Source organism: Tachypleus tridentatus, chromosome 12 (genome assembly GCF_004210375.1).
Source record: "Tachypleus tridentatus isolate NWPU-2018 chromosome 12, ASM421037v1, whole genome shotgun sequence".
Classification (NCBI taxonomy): Eukaryota; Metazoa; Arthropoda; class Merostomata; order Xiphosura; family Limulidae; genus Tachypleus; species Tachypleus tridentatus.
The window spans coordinates 26,697,493-26,714,175 of NC_134836.1; the positions used below are offsets into that span (position 1 = coordinate 26,697,493).

Consider the following 16,683-nt stretch of genomic DNA (forward strand, 5'->3'; position numbering starts at 1 on the left):
ACAATACTGAAACCCAATTTTGGCATTATAAACGTTATGAGACTTGTGTGAACAAACAAAAATATTATCGTCCGACCGTCATTATGGTGTGTCGTAATGGGTCCAGGAAAGCATTCCTCTAGACGTTTTTAAGTATAGTGATAAAGTCAAAAGTAGTTTGTTTTTTTTTGTGTGTGTACAATATTCATTTTCTTCATTCTTTTTACTCAAAGTATTCTTTGTAAGATCATTAAGATAAGTATATTTTTCTGTTTCATTTGTAATATTGTGATATATAATTAGATGTTTTCCCACTTTATAACTTAGCTAATCTTAATGGCCTAAACATTTAATTTCAGGCGAGTGTAAAGTGCTGAATAACTTAGATATAATTAAGACTCAAATAAAAAGAAAGATCACCGTCTTTGCAGTCAGATAGAAACATAACATATGGACAACAAGAGACCATTTAGTCCTTTACCATTCCACAGTAAACATTTTTATGAATTTATCGACTTCCTTCTTAAGTTGCTGTAAAGTGCTGTCCTCTATACTTGTCAACTACAACTGAATCCGTAAGCAAATAAATCACCTTGTTAAACAATTAAAGCTGTTTTAACTGCAGCCTAGTCTCTTTTTTTTTTCAAATTTTAAATTTGTGTTGTAAAATATACTTTTAATATTTCAATTTTTTATTTTATAGAGGTAGCATGTCATTACGTAATGACAACACAACATCTAGAAGCTTCTTTAAGTCAGTACAAAACAAATAAACATATAAAAATGCCAGAGTAAGTTAGTTAAATTTATTCGCAATTTATCAATTTAGTACGTTAACATGGGTTAAAATAACAAATTGCTGAGCGATTTCGAGATTAATATACTAATTCTGTTTCATTTTCAATGATGCAACCCTTTTTCTTTATATTTTCATAAGCAGATACTTCTAGCTTGTTTTTGAATTTCGCACAAAGCTACTTGAGGGCCTAGCCGTCCCTAATTTAGCAGTGTAAGACTAGAGGGAAGGCAGCTAGTCATCACCACCCACCGCCAACTCTTGGGCTACTCTTTTACCAACGAATAGTTGGATTGACCGTTACATTATAACGCCCTCACGGCTGAAAGGGCGAGCATGTTTGGCGCGACAGGGACGCGAACCCGCGACCCTCAGATTACAAGTCGCACGCCTTATTACGCTTGGCCATGCCGGGCCGATACTTCTAGAATTATTAGATATGGAGTGTAATGAAATATCATATACTCTTAAATGTGATTTACCAATTTTTTTATCCCATGCTTTACTGTCACGAGCCTCAACATTTTATTTTTTTGGGCAAAAGGTGACAGTTTCAACAAAAACAAATAAACCACTTTACACGGATTAGTGATAAATGTCTAAGGAAGTGCGAAACATATTAAGGTAATGAGTTCTTAACAGAGTAAAACGTGTTTTTTGTTGTTGTTGTTCTAATGTTCTGAAACTTAAGTAGTTCAATCCACCATCCAGTGGCTCAGCGGAAAGTCTGAAGGTTTATGACGCTAAAAACCGGTTTTTCGATACCCTTTGTAGGCACAAGGTAGTTAGCCAATTGTGTAGCTTTGTGCTGCATAAACAAAGGAAATCAATCAATCATTGTATATTGTAACTTTAAGGGACAAAAATACCCTCTATCTAAAAAATTATTTCTTTAAAATTACGTACAAAACTGGCGGTGCTTTGGAAAGGAGAAGACCAATCATTTGTGGCAAAAATAATATAAATTGTCGAATTTTCCAATCTTTCTCACTTTTCCATTACAGATTTTGAATCATATATATGCATATGTATGTAAAAACGTTTCTACAGATCTATTATTTGTTTCTTTTACAAGATGCTACTGCTGAGAAGACCTTTCGATAATACCACAATTCGCTGTTTGAGATGGACAGTGAAAGATAAAATCCAAAAGTTTAGCTGAAACACTAGTTATGTTAACTACACATTTAGTACAGCCTGAAGATGATACTTACTTTCCTTGAAGAAAAACTGGATATCTTTGTTTTCCTGTAGAAATAATAATGGTGTGTATTATATTTGCTGTTGCAGAGCAAACTTTGTTTTCTCTCTATTACAACATTTTAACATATGCATGTTTACAATATTTGTAAACTCTAACATCTTATTACCAGTGTCGTAGAAGTAGATGTCACAGGCGGGGAAACTGTTATAGAGACCAAACACACAAGAACTCGAAGGGCTCAGCAAATCTTAGATCAGTTAGTTTGTTGAATTTTACGCACCGAGAGATATCTGCGCTAGACATCGCTAACTTAGAAGTGACAAACTAGAGGGAAAGTAGTTGGTCAATATCCATCACTAAGTATTGGGTTACTCCAATCAAATAATTGGACTGACAAATATTTAATTCCCCCACAGCTGAAAGGGCGAGCATGTTTGGTAGCTTGTGACCCGAAGAACGCCGTTACAGCGTACTAACATCAAGCTCTGACAGATCAAAGCGCCTCCAGTGCACAGCAGTATGTCTGTGAACTTATTCTGTTAAAAACCGGGTTTCGATATCCGTGGTGGGCAGAGCAAAGATTTCCCGCTGTGTGGCTTTGTGTTAAATAACAAACAACAACAGATCAAAGTTCTTGTTTTTTATATAAAAAGGAATAAACTAAACAAACAAAATTAAAACTATTTGATACTACAATAATTGTTGTGATGTGAATGCAGTTTTCAAACTGGTAAAGCATGATTATAATTATCATACTCATTATAAGATATCACTGTTAGGTGAGTTACATTTTTTTAAAACTACATTTTACATCTTTTACTAATAAATGGCTTACATAAATGGTGCTTCGACCACTACTGTATTTCTGGTCAGTAAAATGCGTCGTCGGCAATGGATATGGCAAATATAGTGTGGCTAAACTGTTATTATCATATACTCTTCTAAATTTTGAGAATTACTATATAACTGTGTAAAGACTGTACTGAAACATAACAGACCTAATTATAATGTCTTATAAAAAGCAGAGTAAATATTTGGTACTTACAAAAAGTCACAACGCAATATTTTTTTTATTTTCACTATTTATTCATTACGATTATTATATCAGTTTTAATAAATATTGTTGTGGATGAAAGTGTACAAATGCTTGTAGAAATAACAGTACAACACTTGCCTTTGCAACAATAATGAGGTACACTGCAGTTTACACAATTACAACTCACAAACTAACAATTTTTTATGCTAAAGAGATAAATCGTATTTCAAGAGAGCAGTTGAAGATTTACTCGAAAACATTGGATATAAAGATAAATACATAATACTTACTAGAGGCATTGGTTTTCATCATTAATTGGCTCACTCAACAAATTTAAAGTAAAATGTTTGGCAAGACTCTGAATGGGCATCGATCTCTCCAAGTTCTTTTTCTGTCCAAATATGCACCATAAAAACTTGACTCACTTATTGTTTGCTCTCAAAACATTTTTATTAACTCATACTTACCAGATAGGTATGAGGAAGTTTTTGGTTAAAAAAAAAAAAGACATCAACTGGAGAAAAAGTGTCTCAAAGAGACTAAAATAAGAGTTAATACAATCAAAGAGTATCACTTGTTATCACTGGTTACAGTTTTTAATTTAACTTTTAAATATCTCAGCTCCTATGCGAAGCACAAAATTGAAAAAGATAAAGTTGATGTGGCAAGAGAGAGATTGAAGTAAATGGAAAATCCATACTCCGAGTACAAACGAATTAGAAAAATCAATCACAAAGAAACCACTGTCTGTGCTTAGCAGAAACCAGGCAAGAGTAGTTCAAAGTCTTGATAATTATATCTGTTATTGGATTGTGGTCCTTTTCACTTTAATATCATTTATTGATTAAAAATTCTGCTTGATGTAGGATGATAAATGAAGGAGTGAAGAGTATTGAAATAAAATGAGTAAATATACACGTGTGGTTGTGGGTCACAAAGAATTTGCCCTGGTTCCTATATTTCAACACAAAGAAAACTTAGAACACAAAACAAAGTCTATATAACATGAATATTTTCGCATAAAATATTTAGTAATAAGAAACTGTTGTAAATTCCAGCAAATAATAATAATATATCAGTTCACGGCATCAGGTTTTAGTTTTCCTTTCTCCTGAGAGACCTGTACTTTAATGAGGGGATATACAGTTCATAGTGCTGGTACTTTATTGACAGAATAGGTTTGTTAATGGTAATTGTAACTTTTTCATTGTTTGTTTGTTTTGAATTTCGCACAAAGCTACTCGAGGGCTATCTGCGCTAGCCGTCCCTGCCAACTCTTGGGCTACTCTTTTACCAACGAATATTAGGATTGACCGTCACATTATAATGCATCCACGGCTGAAAGGGCGAGGATGTTTGGTGCGACCGGGATTCGAACCCCCCGACCCTCGGATTACGAGTCGAACGCCTTAACACGTTTAGCCATGTACCTTTTTCACAAGATAAATTTGTTGAAGATACCTCCATTTTATTGATAGAGTAGGTATATAACTGTGTAAAGACTGTACTGAAACATAACAGACCAAATTATAATGTCTTATAAAAAGCAGAGTAAATATTTGGTACTTAACAAAAGTCACAACGCAAAGTAAAGGCTCCAGCAACAAATGCATCTCGTCAACAAAGTAAATACGTTGATGTTATATATCTATTTTATTTATTGGGTAGAATTATTGAAGGTATCTGTACTTTACTAAGAAGGTAAATTTGTTGATAGCGTCTTTGTTTTATTGATAGAGTAGATTTGTTGATCATATCTTAACTTTAGTGATAAGGAAAATTTGTTGATGATACTTATACCTTATTCAGTAGATAAATTTATTGATGGTACCTATACCTTATTCAGTAGATAAATTTATTGATGGTACCTATACCTTATTCAGTAGATAAATTTATTGATGGTACCTGTACTTTATTAAAAAGATTGATTTGGTTATGACATCGTTACTTTATTGACAGACTAAAAGTGTTGATGATTTATTTATATTATTTACAAGTTAGACGTGTTGATGATGGATGTGGTTTATTCACAGTGTGGATTTATTGTTTAAGCCTTTATTTAAGTCATAACTTATATTCGCTGATGTTACCTCTACTTTAATGACAGCGCACATTTATTGGTGGCACCTTTATTTTATTGACAGAGTAGTTTTGGTAAAGATAACTGATGTTTAGTGATACAAATATTAGCTAAAGTAGAATGTATCGTGTTATACTCTGCTTTTTTGATAATAAAACTGGAACCTTCCCTTTTCTTATAGAAGACTAAAAACAATGAGGTATGTAAGTAGTAAAGAGCATTAAATGAAAATGATATTTTTACTCACATTACTGTTGCTACAGGTTTGTTTTTGTCTTGTTTTTGAATTTCGCACAAAGCTATAAGTATAAATTCATACTTATATATATATATGTTTTATTATTCAAAAACACTAAGAACCTGTTTATTATATAAATAATAGAAATTAAGGATTACGGAGAGGTAGTTAGGGTTTGGTTTGTTTTGAATTTCGCGCAAAGCTACACGAGGGCTATCTGCGATAGCCGTCCCTAATTTAGCAGTGTAAGATTAGAGGGAAGGCAGCTAGTCATCACCACCCACCGCCAACACTTGGGCTACTCTTTTACTAATAAACAGTGGAATTAAGCGTCACATTATAACGCCCCCACGGCTGAAAGGGCGATCATGTTGGTGCGACCGGAATTCGAACCCGCGACCCTCGGATTACGAGTCAAACGCCTTCACACGCTTGGCCATGCCGGGACCGTTGCTACAGGCGTCTATCTCTTGGATTAATGTATATTTTGTTGAGCGACTTTCTGTTGGTCAATTGTTTGTCGTGAAATCCTGAATAACCATAATTCATGTTTATTTTAAAGAAATCTTTCATGACTTGAAGATCAAACATCGTATTTGAACAGCATCTTCCGTTTGAACTTACTTGTCTCTCTTCGTTTTGACGAGCGTACAGTAATGTTCAAATGACTGATTTAGGGAGGGTATGTAGCTTCCCCCTTTTTATATTGTTTTAAAAAATGTGAAATAATTGTTTAAACAGTATTAAAAGGAGAATGGCTAGCTAATCTCATAAAAATGAAAAATATGTAGATTACTAACAACAAATTTAAACGGGACACTTATCTGTTCTATAAAGATCAATCAAGGCGTATTGTTACTCTACATATAAAAAGCAATTTGCTATATGCGGTTTGTGATGTATTTTAACCCTCAAAATCAAATCATGCGCAGCCTGATACATTCGAGGTTCGCTTGTTCAGTTTTCTACTGAAATTCTATTCACAGTAATATAAAAATGTTAATTAGCATATTTATGGCACGTGGAGTTTTGTTAAAAAATGTTTCAGGTTTAGGGCCAACAAACCCACTGTAGTTGCCTCGCCTAAGACTGAACTACAAATATAAATAAACGCTGATTTTTAAACATGGTGTTTTGTCATTTACAGCCCAAAAATATATATTTATTTATTTCACACATTTATTAACGAAGATTCAAAACTTAATAGATGTTATTACGTGTAAAGGTGTTCAAACGGATGTGTTTACTACTAACGAATAATCCTCTGTTATGTTTTCCTCGATAAGTGATATGTTAAAAAGGTAAATGTGAGTGACACTGATTTGGAACAACGTACATTAATCAGGTTCTTAACTAAGTTAAATGACTCATACACTTCAATCATTACGGTCATTTCACGTTCTTAAATCAACCGTATGCAACTGAACTCGTGACACAACAACAGCATTTTACGGAGCAGTGAAGGTGTGTACCGCTCTATGCTGTGAAGTAATGTCCGGTTCCATACATGCTCGCTGTCATTCGTGATATGTATTTGGTAGGTACAATATGATAAGGTTGATATGAAGGAAATAATATCCCATTTTTCTCTGTACATCTACGTACAAGTATATGTAGTTAGGGCCTCACGTGACATCATACAATGATGAAATTAATTACCATTCTTAACCACAAAACTCATATAAAAAGGGACATAAGTACAAGTTTGAAAATCATAACTAAAACTAATGTTACTAGTAATAAGACAACAAGGTTTTAGGTTGTATTTCTAAGATTATCGAGGTCTTATCAAATACTTTTGTCACATCATACAAAACTCTCACATGGAGTTTTTAAAACATTATTTACGATCATTGTTGATCAGTTAGAAATAACAACAGTGTATATTTTATGTAAAATTAATTATGACCAGAAAAAGCCTATACTAACCGTAATGGGAGTTTTTTCACAGATAAAACAGAATGAAATTGAAGTTTCTGAGGTATACAATTGTAAATTATCACGGTTTTTTTTTTCTCATGCATAATTACTGACATAAAACATTTTGGTGGTTAGTGTTGGTTTAAATTTCACGCGATGACTTATGGCCTCATTTCATGTGCTCGAAATGTGTTATAATTTCACGTTACTATAGCAACGTAATAAACATTTATTGTTAGCTATGCAGTTTTAATTTCCCAACAACGAAAGAGAAATAACGAAACATGAATAGGATATGATTAAATGAAAACATGTGAAGTGTAACGTAAGTGTTATACTATGAACATACCTGTAAACCCAGTAAAGAGTGTAGCATAATAGAATACAGATCTACTAGTTTACCAGTTCACCGCGACAACGTAAAACATGCATTTCAAAAACAAAGAAATTAACAAACAGTTAAAAAATTAGTTGTGTGATAAAGATGTGGGATTTGTTAAGAGCATAGCTGCACATAGAGTATTTATGCTATGTCCATTACGAGGTTCGAGCCGCGAAATATAGAATTATAAGTCCTCAAGCCGACTGAATCACCGAGAAAAAACACGAAAGTATGTCTGAATGTTCCTCTAATTTTACAAACAAATTAAAATAAAATGTAAAGTGAATAGTAGTTGTCTTCTAATCTGTGTGTTGCAATTGTTTTGCAGGTTGTTTTAAGTTTATTCTATGCTCCATGCCACTAGTTTATCTAGTCAACGTCAGGTTACTATGTTTTATTAGGATACGTCAAGAATTATTTTAATATTACAGATGTTTCTTTGGTCTAGTTTTACACTGTTTATATTTCTGGGGAAATTCCTGAGAGATATAGATTAAATGTAATAGTAGTTTGGTATACTGATGTTATGCATTGAAAGCGGCTAAAATAAGTTTTATCAAGATAGTAAAGATTCCAATGCTGTATAACGAAATGTGGAACTAATAGACTATGTATTGATTATAAAACATTCTATAGCTCTTATATAGATTGCGCGAGTTTTAGAAATATTGTTTTTATTTTATTTGTTTCACAGCCGACTATTATTTTTCAATCCAATTTCAACGCCGAGAAAGCGGCAACCAAGTTACATCGATGTTTAAAAGGAATTGCAGAGATGCCAACTATTTCAAATGACTTAGCGTAATGATTGTAGACAGAGCCCTTTATCATTTGCGGCTATTAGGCCTGACCAATGTCTCTAAGTTGTTTATTATTATAACTATTATTAGTTATTACTGCTATAGATTGCTCATTTATAACTGTATTTTGTGTATTTAATAAATAAATTTAAAAAATTCTTTTGAAATTATGTCTTTTATTTAGTTCAGAATAACAAACATACTGGTAAAACAACATTGAACATGCACAAACAGTGAGCAGATAAAGTCTTTGTGTAAGGACTAGTTTATATCATGTTTATGACACTTATTGTAATAGTTTTGAAACTGTTGCAGCCTTTGCTTTCATGAGAATGTCTCTGGATGGTTGGGAGTTATAACAACATTGTCCATTTGACTGCATACACATCTTGTGTGTTATAATACTGCTCAAAACGGAGGTGCTCAAGTTTGGTCTGAACTTGCTTTTGTTTTTAGTCACTAAACTAAATATCTTTTCACTGTCAGCATTAGAATGGAAGATTGTAAGAATTTCAAGCATAACCTCACACAGAATGTCATACTTCTGGTTGCCATTTCCATCCTTAACTGTAGACAGCTGAACCCAAAACTTGTCAGCATTCAACTGAAGGACAGTTTCTGAGAAAGTATCAATTTGATAGTTCAAATATTGCCCTTCCTACTTGTCAATAGTGTGGTGCTCATGTGTATTGACAAGGACAGGATACCTGTCTGTGAAAAAGCGTAGAGAAGAGAAATCTTTGCTGACTTTCAGTTTTGGATCAGCAACCTCTGCGTGAATCAGAAGTTCATCATTTAGAGGGAAATGTTTCATCATGTAATTTGTAGCTACAATATAGTATTTCTTGACACTGGGGTAGAAGCTGATCTGGTCCGGGTCCTTTTCATATTTAACAATGTATTGCTTAGCAGCATTTCCAATAGAAACTGCCTCATAAGATTTGTGTAAGGATTCATTGTTGTAGTCAAGTTCAGTGATGTTGCCTTCAAGATATTCTGGCTTGATGTATCTGACAAGTATATTTTTAACTTGTGAATCAGAGTTCTATGCATAATGTGTATGCAAGGTTCTTCTCTTTGCAATATCAAATTGGCTTGCTCAAATAGAGAAACTGCAGACTGAAGAAAAAGACAAAATAACAAGTTCATTTTGTTGTCCAAGAAAACTGTTAACTTATCTAACTTACTCTGCTCATAACGTTTCTTGGTTACTTCCTTGCTAGCTTTCGTTTTCTTCTCTTTTTCCACTGATTGTCTCTTCTTTAGTTCAAGATCAGACTGCCTAAACATATATTGAGTTATATCAAATGTTTCTTTGTCTGCTTTTGGAAACTGTTGTCTTGTGTCCTTGTGTGGCTGAGAGGATGTCTTGACTGTGTCCCTGTGTGGCTGAGAGGGTGTCTTGACTGTGTCCCTGTGTGGCTGAGAGGATATCCTGACTGTTAAAGTCTTGCTGCCTGACTGAGCTGCACGTTTAGATCCTTTTGAATCTAGTTTTTCCTTTTCACAGTGAAAATACTTCTTCAATGGCTTCCACATGTCCAATATTCTGTTGAGGCACATCCCAAGTGATAGCCATCTTGTGTTAAAAGTTGTAGAATTTTTCTTGTTTCTTTGTCATACAATTCTTGAAACTCTTTGAAATGTTGTTTTCTGTCAGCAATTTTGTCCAGAAAATAGTAGATATCTATCAGTATATCAGAAACTGGGCAGGGCAGTTCTCTGGAAGCTTTCTGGGCAGCAATATTCATGAGGTGACAGGCACAGCCCATGATGTAAATGCTAGGCTGTCGTCTTGAGATGTGTCCCATCACACCTTTACCTATACCAGACATAACTGAGGCATTGCCTGAAGAAAAACTAAGACAGTTTTCCCATGGAATTTTCCTCTTTGTCAGTTCGTGGTCCAAAAGCTTGAAAATATTCTCTTCTGTTGAAACTTATTTCGATTCCACCATTGTCAAAATGAAAACAAACAATTTTTCCAAGCAAAGGGTCAAGATATCGTACAACCACTGGATACATGAATCATCCATGTCTGTGGATCCATCTGGGGCTAAACTGTAAACACTGTTAGTAAGTATGCTTGAAATCATTTTGTCATCTTTACAACCCAACATTTGTACAATGGATGTAGTTTTGGTTTTAGCACAGCCATATTTTTTCGCTATATCAGAGTCTGGAAACATTTTTCTGAATAGATGTCCTGCATTATCGGCTACAGCTAGGGGTAAATTATGAGTAATGACGAATTGCGTGAACATCACTCTGCATTTTGGTTTCATATTCTGAATTCTTACTCATAAATGTCGTTATCTGCATCGTTTTTGTCTTCGCCTCAGCCTTTTGTTGGTGAGATGCCGATTTTGTATGTCTGGAACAATCGTTTATTCCGCCATGCGCAACAGAAAAATCGATGTGACAAACTGTACAAAACGCATGACTGTCACTGACCAGATATTTTGCACTATACTCCTTCCTAAGTTGTTTTATTCACAGTTTTAGTCCTTTTAGATTTGCCAGAAACAAGACAATCTGGTAAACGAGACCTCTTTTTTTCCCAACTTGTGAACGATCGCATTGGTGTTTCTATGCCGCTTAGAAAATAAGAAATACCCATCTACGCAAGCGCTGATTGGCTAACAAGCACTGATGACGTAACTATGATTCCCCACGTACCCAGTATGGAGAAGCACCGCACTCAAACTATTGGTAGACGTCGGAAATACAAATATTTTTTTTATTATTTCAAGCACAAACATGATTATCACAAGTAGCCATTTGGACTATGTCTTTTATTTATTATCAAAATTTATTTGTATCTCACTAGAAATTTTCTTTTCACCCCTTTCAAGCCCTGGGGGAACAATTTATCACTTTATTATAGAGGCCTATATAATATATAATAATTTGGGAGTTGTAACAGCGTATAATCGTAATGTATACATCAAAATCGTAATGGTTGGCATCTCTGGAATTGGTTAGTTTTACTTTTGTGGTCATTTTATGTAAAGATCATTTTACTAAATGTTTATATATATTAACAGCTGAGAAATAAATTCAATATATTATATAAACTAAAATGTGTGTAGAAAAGAAAAACACATTTGAAAGAAGGGTTCAAATATTTAAATAGATACCGCAGTTTAAAAAAGGCCTTTTAAACTACGGTGTTAGAAAATAAATCAGATTTAAGACAACAATAATGTTAACTACAATATTAAAATAATTGTCAGAATTGAAACAAGGGCTCTGTTAACAACGTTGTTTGAAAAGAAAAGAATCCTGTTATTTCCATTCTGTATGAAACATCTGTTTTCCAGCTTTCTATTCCGTGTATCATTCCATTTTATCCAAATACTTTTATTTTATATACGTTCCTATGTCTTCCCACCAACTAATGCTCTTAAGCATATAAGTCACTGTTATACAACTAATTCTATTTTGTATAAAAATCCCATATTTAACAAATTATTTAAAAAAGTCCTTCTTTTTAAACTAACATTCTTTATATAAGTTATTTTTATCCAATCAATACTATTCGATATCAGAGTTACTGTTTTTCAACTAATTTCACTATACATACAATTCACTGTTATTCAACCCATTCTATATGCACTTCCTTGTTACTGAAATAACCAAATCTCTATAAAATTTACAGTTTACTGTTAACCAATCAAGTCCCTGTTATATAAGTAATGCCAATCTATATGTGCCTGGCGCAATCGAACCCGCGACCCTCAAGTTACGACTTGAGTGCTTTAAGCATCTAGCATGTAGAAAAACAGTTCACTGTTATCCAACCAATTCATTTTGCTTGTTTGTTTTGAATTTCGCACAAAGCTACTCGAGGGCTATCTGTGCTAGCCGTCCATAATTTAGCAGTGTAAGACTAGAAGGAAGGCAGCTAGTCATCACTATCCACCGCCAACTTTTGGCTACTCTTTTACCAACGAATAGTGGGATTGACCGTCACATTATAACACCCCATGGCTGAAAGGGCGAGCATGTTTGGCGCGACGGGGATGCGAACCCGCGACTTTCAGATTACGAGTCGCACGCCTTAACACGCTTGGCCATGCCGGGCCTATTCATTTTGCATACAATTTACTGATATCCTCAGTTTATCACTAAATGTGTGTCTTCTATTTGTTGTTAAGAGTGTACTAGATAACGATACTAATTATTTGGATATGTAGTGTAAGAAACTATCCTCAGTTGATAACTACATTTTTAACTGTAGTCGATCAATTGTAGAAAGTGTTTTATATAAATTACTAATTACGTAAAAAATATTGTAAGAGTTTGGTTTGAATTTTGCGCAAAGCTACACGAGGGCTATCTGCGCTGGCCGTCCCTAATTTAGCAATGTAAGACTAGAGAGAAGGCAGCTGGTCATCACCACCCACCGCCAACTTTTGGGGTACTCTTTTACCAACGAATAATGGGATTAACTGTCACATTATAACGCCACCACGGCTGAAAGGGCGGGCATGTTTGGTGGAATAATGATTCGAACCCGCGACCCTCAAGTTACGACTTGAGTGCTTCAAGCATCTAGCATGTAGAAAATCAAAAGAGAGTTTCCTCATTTATCTTTTCCACTAAACAATTCAAATAATTCACGTGTATAAAAGGAAGAAATATATTTTATCACAGACAACGATACTGGTTTTCATAGGGATTATTAACCATTATAACAACTTGTATATAAATTTGAAATCGTCCTTAGTGCTTTCTTAAACTGTTTTTTAGATGTTTTACTACCGAGCCGACTGACCTCCTTGCCATCGTTGGGACAATAATGTGTGCAAGTTATAACACAAGTAATTGCAAGTTTCTCGAAAAATACTTAAACAATCACAAATATATTATATTCCTGTTATAGCTCATCAAAAGGCAAACACGTTGTGATATAATGTCTATAAGCACGTCTATTAAATAAAAACACCTAATTAATATTTATGTATGCAACGTTTACCAGTAAATGTTCTATTGTCAACGTTTTTCAACTCTGATATAATGTTAATTTAAATCACCACCTCCTCACAGTATCTCTACAGGCTGTTTCCTTTAATCATGATAGGTACAGCATAGGTTCCCCATTGTGTTGACAACAACAAACAAAACCTAGCCCCCTCACTCCCAGTGTCAGAAAACTACTCTTTTATATATTTGCTGATTATGGCTATAAAGTGTCGATTTTTTCTACGTGTATTTAGAATGGATGGAAAGTTTTATTTCCTTCTACATGTGTTAGGAATTGATGGAAAGTATTGCTTCTCAAGTTAGGATTATTTCTTTGTTATGAACTGAGAAGAAAACAACACTATTGGTTTATATACTCCTAACTATACGTCATCTTTTTTTACAAAGGTTTAGCCGGTTCATGGAGTGATTTGTTTGTTTGTTTGTTTTTGAATTTCGCACAAAGCTACTCGAGGGCTATCTGTGCTAGCCGTCCCTCAGATTACAAGTCGCACGCCTTAACGCGCTTGGCCATGCCAAGCCTCATGGAGTGAAAGGGATTTTTAGTTTTATAAAAAGCCTAATTAGTTGACAGATTTTAAAAAAGTAACCAAAACTGTTTTTTGAAAGATGAAGTATCAGGCCAAGCTCTTGGGTTTACGGCTATCATCTGAAACAGCCTTTTGCTCATATAGTGAATAATTGGATCCAACTGCTCTAAATTGGTATACTGAAGTAAGAACAGTTTGTTCATAAAGTAACTTTCTCTGGAGTAGAAAATTGTAGAAACTTATAAATATAGTTGAAATACCTAAGACGATTTCCTTCTAACGTTGTACTATGAATCAAATAATTCACAGCTCATGCACTCTTGCAGTAAAAACGCGCTCCACAGGAGAGTTAATGATGAACTGAGTTAAATAGCTGCCCTCTGTAGTCTATCAGTTAACACTTGTGTAGCGTTGCTCGAACATGTGAAACAAATAAACAGCTATGCAACATTTAAGCGAAGTTAATCATTCTTGACTTGCACCACAAGATGATAGGAAAAGTAGTTGTTTACATGAAGCTTAGAAACGTACAATTTTACTGGAAGATCAATTAGAAACGTACAATTTTACTGGAAGATCAATTAGAAACGTATAATCTCACTAGAACAACAACTGGAACTTTATAATTTAGCCAGAGAAACAATTAGAAACTTACCATTTCATTGTGCAGACAGTCGGAAACTTATATTTTCACAAGAGGAACAATTGGAAACTTGATATTTTACAAAAGTAAGAATTAGTTACTTACCATTTTACGGGAGGAACAACAGAAATTTGCCATTTTACTGAAGGAACAATTAGAAACTTACCATTTCACGAGGAAGTGATTAGAAACTAAAAGAATAATTATAAATTTAGCATTTTATTAGAGGAATAATTGGAAGCCTGCCATTTCATTGAAGTTGAAAACTTACGTTTTACTGGTGGAACAGAGAATCTGAATAAGGCATTTCTCGTCTGTCTTTGGACCCTAAATTGAAAGAAATGACATAAAATGCAACCTAAATAAATATTGTTGATATAATTTTTTCATTGCGCAACATGATTGTTAAAAGGTAACTTTATATCACTATAGTTCATAACATTTCACTTTACTTTGGTAAATCTAGTCCCAAGAGCAACATGGAATTAATATTTCATTCTTAAAATTAGAAATTTTATAAAGTACTCAAATGTTCTTGATCATTTCTCTAAAAGAGCTGTTTCTAAGTCATCTTCAGTATCCTGGATCACTTCATGGGATACGAAACATCTTCCAAGTGAGTTCAGGTGATTTTTTAGTGTTTAGAATTACTTCACGGAATATAACACCTCTCTCAATAGACTCTCATATGTCCTTGATAACCCTGAAATTCAGTGGGTTTGCAAGCCATTCTATTTTGGTCAGTTTTGTCTTCTCCAAAGAATGTCTCGACCACCTTAGCATGTAGAATAACAGAAGATCAAGGGATGTGATCTCTATAATTTGTTAATGAAATCCTTCTGCAGGACTGAGAAGGTGATACGTCCAATAGTACCAGATGTGTCACATTCTTCTATGAAATAAGGGACAGACTTGATTCTCAGTTTAGGACCTTACTATGAGAACAGTGCACATCATTGTGCAGTCGACATGGGACGGCCTTATAAAGTCTGTTTCTTTGTAATCTCCTGTGTCTAGATCTGACCTAATGATTAGCGTGCTAGACAGTGAATGCCGCTAAAACATAGTCCACACTTTGGACCATGCACATGCTCTATGACTAACGGTAAAATCTCACTGTTTGATTACAGTAGCCTCAGAGTTGGCGATGAGTGCTGTTGACTAGCTATCTTTCTCTATTCTGTTAATTCAAATTAGGGGCAGCTCTTTGGTAGTGATGTGCAAATATTTGAATCAAACTTACCGTCTTTATAGTGACTACTTACTTCTGGTTCTGTCTCAGAACACGTACTCTGTAATTGTGGTAACTTATAATCACCAGAGAGCAGACTCATTCTTGTGTTGTAGAAAACGGTCTGTCTTGTCCATTATCCAAACAATTGAACTTGAAATAGTTAAGCTTAGTCACAATGGCCTACTTTGATTAGTTGGTTCTCATCTGTACTATAGGTCTTCATAATAATAAAACATCCAGATGCCTTTCTAGAAGCCTATCTTGGTTCATTACAAATTGCAGGATATGCTTGAAAGTGACAACCCACACAAGCTTTTGTGAGACTGTTTTGTATAGAATGACATCAATAATGTCCAGTAACTTATTTCGAATCACATTATTTGTATATCATGTATTACATATTTGTATATCAACGAAATAAGAGATTTATTGAGATTATTTTATAACAGTGGTTTGCCTTGTCATGTCTATTACCTTACAGAATTTTGATTATCTTTTAGCTGTTTTTTATAGTGAACTTAACACTGACAGTAATGTATTATCAACTGTTATGTCATCCTACTGTACTAGAGATTTGAGACTAAAATGTTGCATAATAACATCAGTGAGACTATGCACCAATAAAATGTGGAAAACAAAAATATATACATCAAAGAATGCTTCATAACAAATAGTGAGTATCTGCGAAACCTAATTAGTGACACTCATGAAAATGGACAAAAACAAAGATAACAAGAAAAGTGATCAAAATACCTTAGATAAGCCAAAGAACTGATGCTTTTATAGTAACTAAAGCAAGAGCCAATATGAAAAGTTCTCTACCGAAACTATATAATTCTGAAGAATATCGTA

General features: G+C 34.1%; 1 protein-coding gene across 1 annotated transcript in view; it reads right to left on the reverse strand.

The window, feature by feature from the left end:
* The window catches only part of LOC143235599 (annexin-B12-like), a 51,426-nt gene that overhangs the window by 11,643 nt on the left and 23,100 nt on the right, over window positions 1–16,683 (reverse strand). Inside the window, exons 5-7 of the mRNA XM_076473836.1 lie at window positions 14,869–14,924; window positions 2,815–2,920; window positions 1,990–2,023 (exon numbers count right to left, since the gene is read on the reverse strand). Coding sequence (XP_076329951.1) covers window positions 1,990–2,023; window positions 2,815–2,920; window positions 14,869–14,924 — 196 coding nt within the window. The remainder of the gene's footprint in view (window positions 1–1,989; window positions 2,024–2,814; window positions 2,921–14,868; window positions 14,925–16,683) is intronic.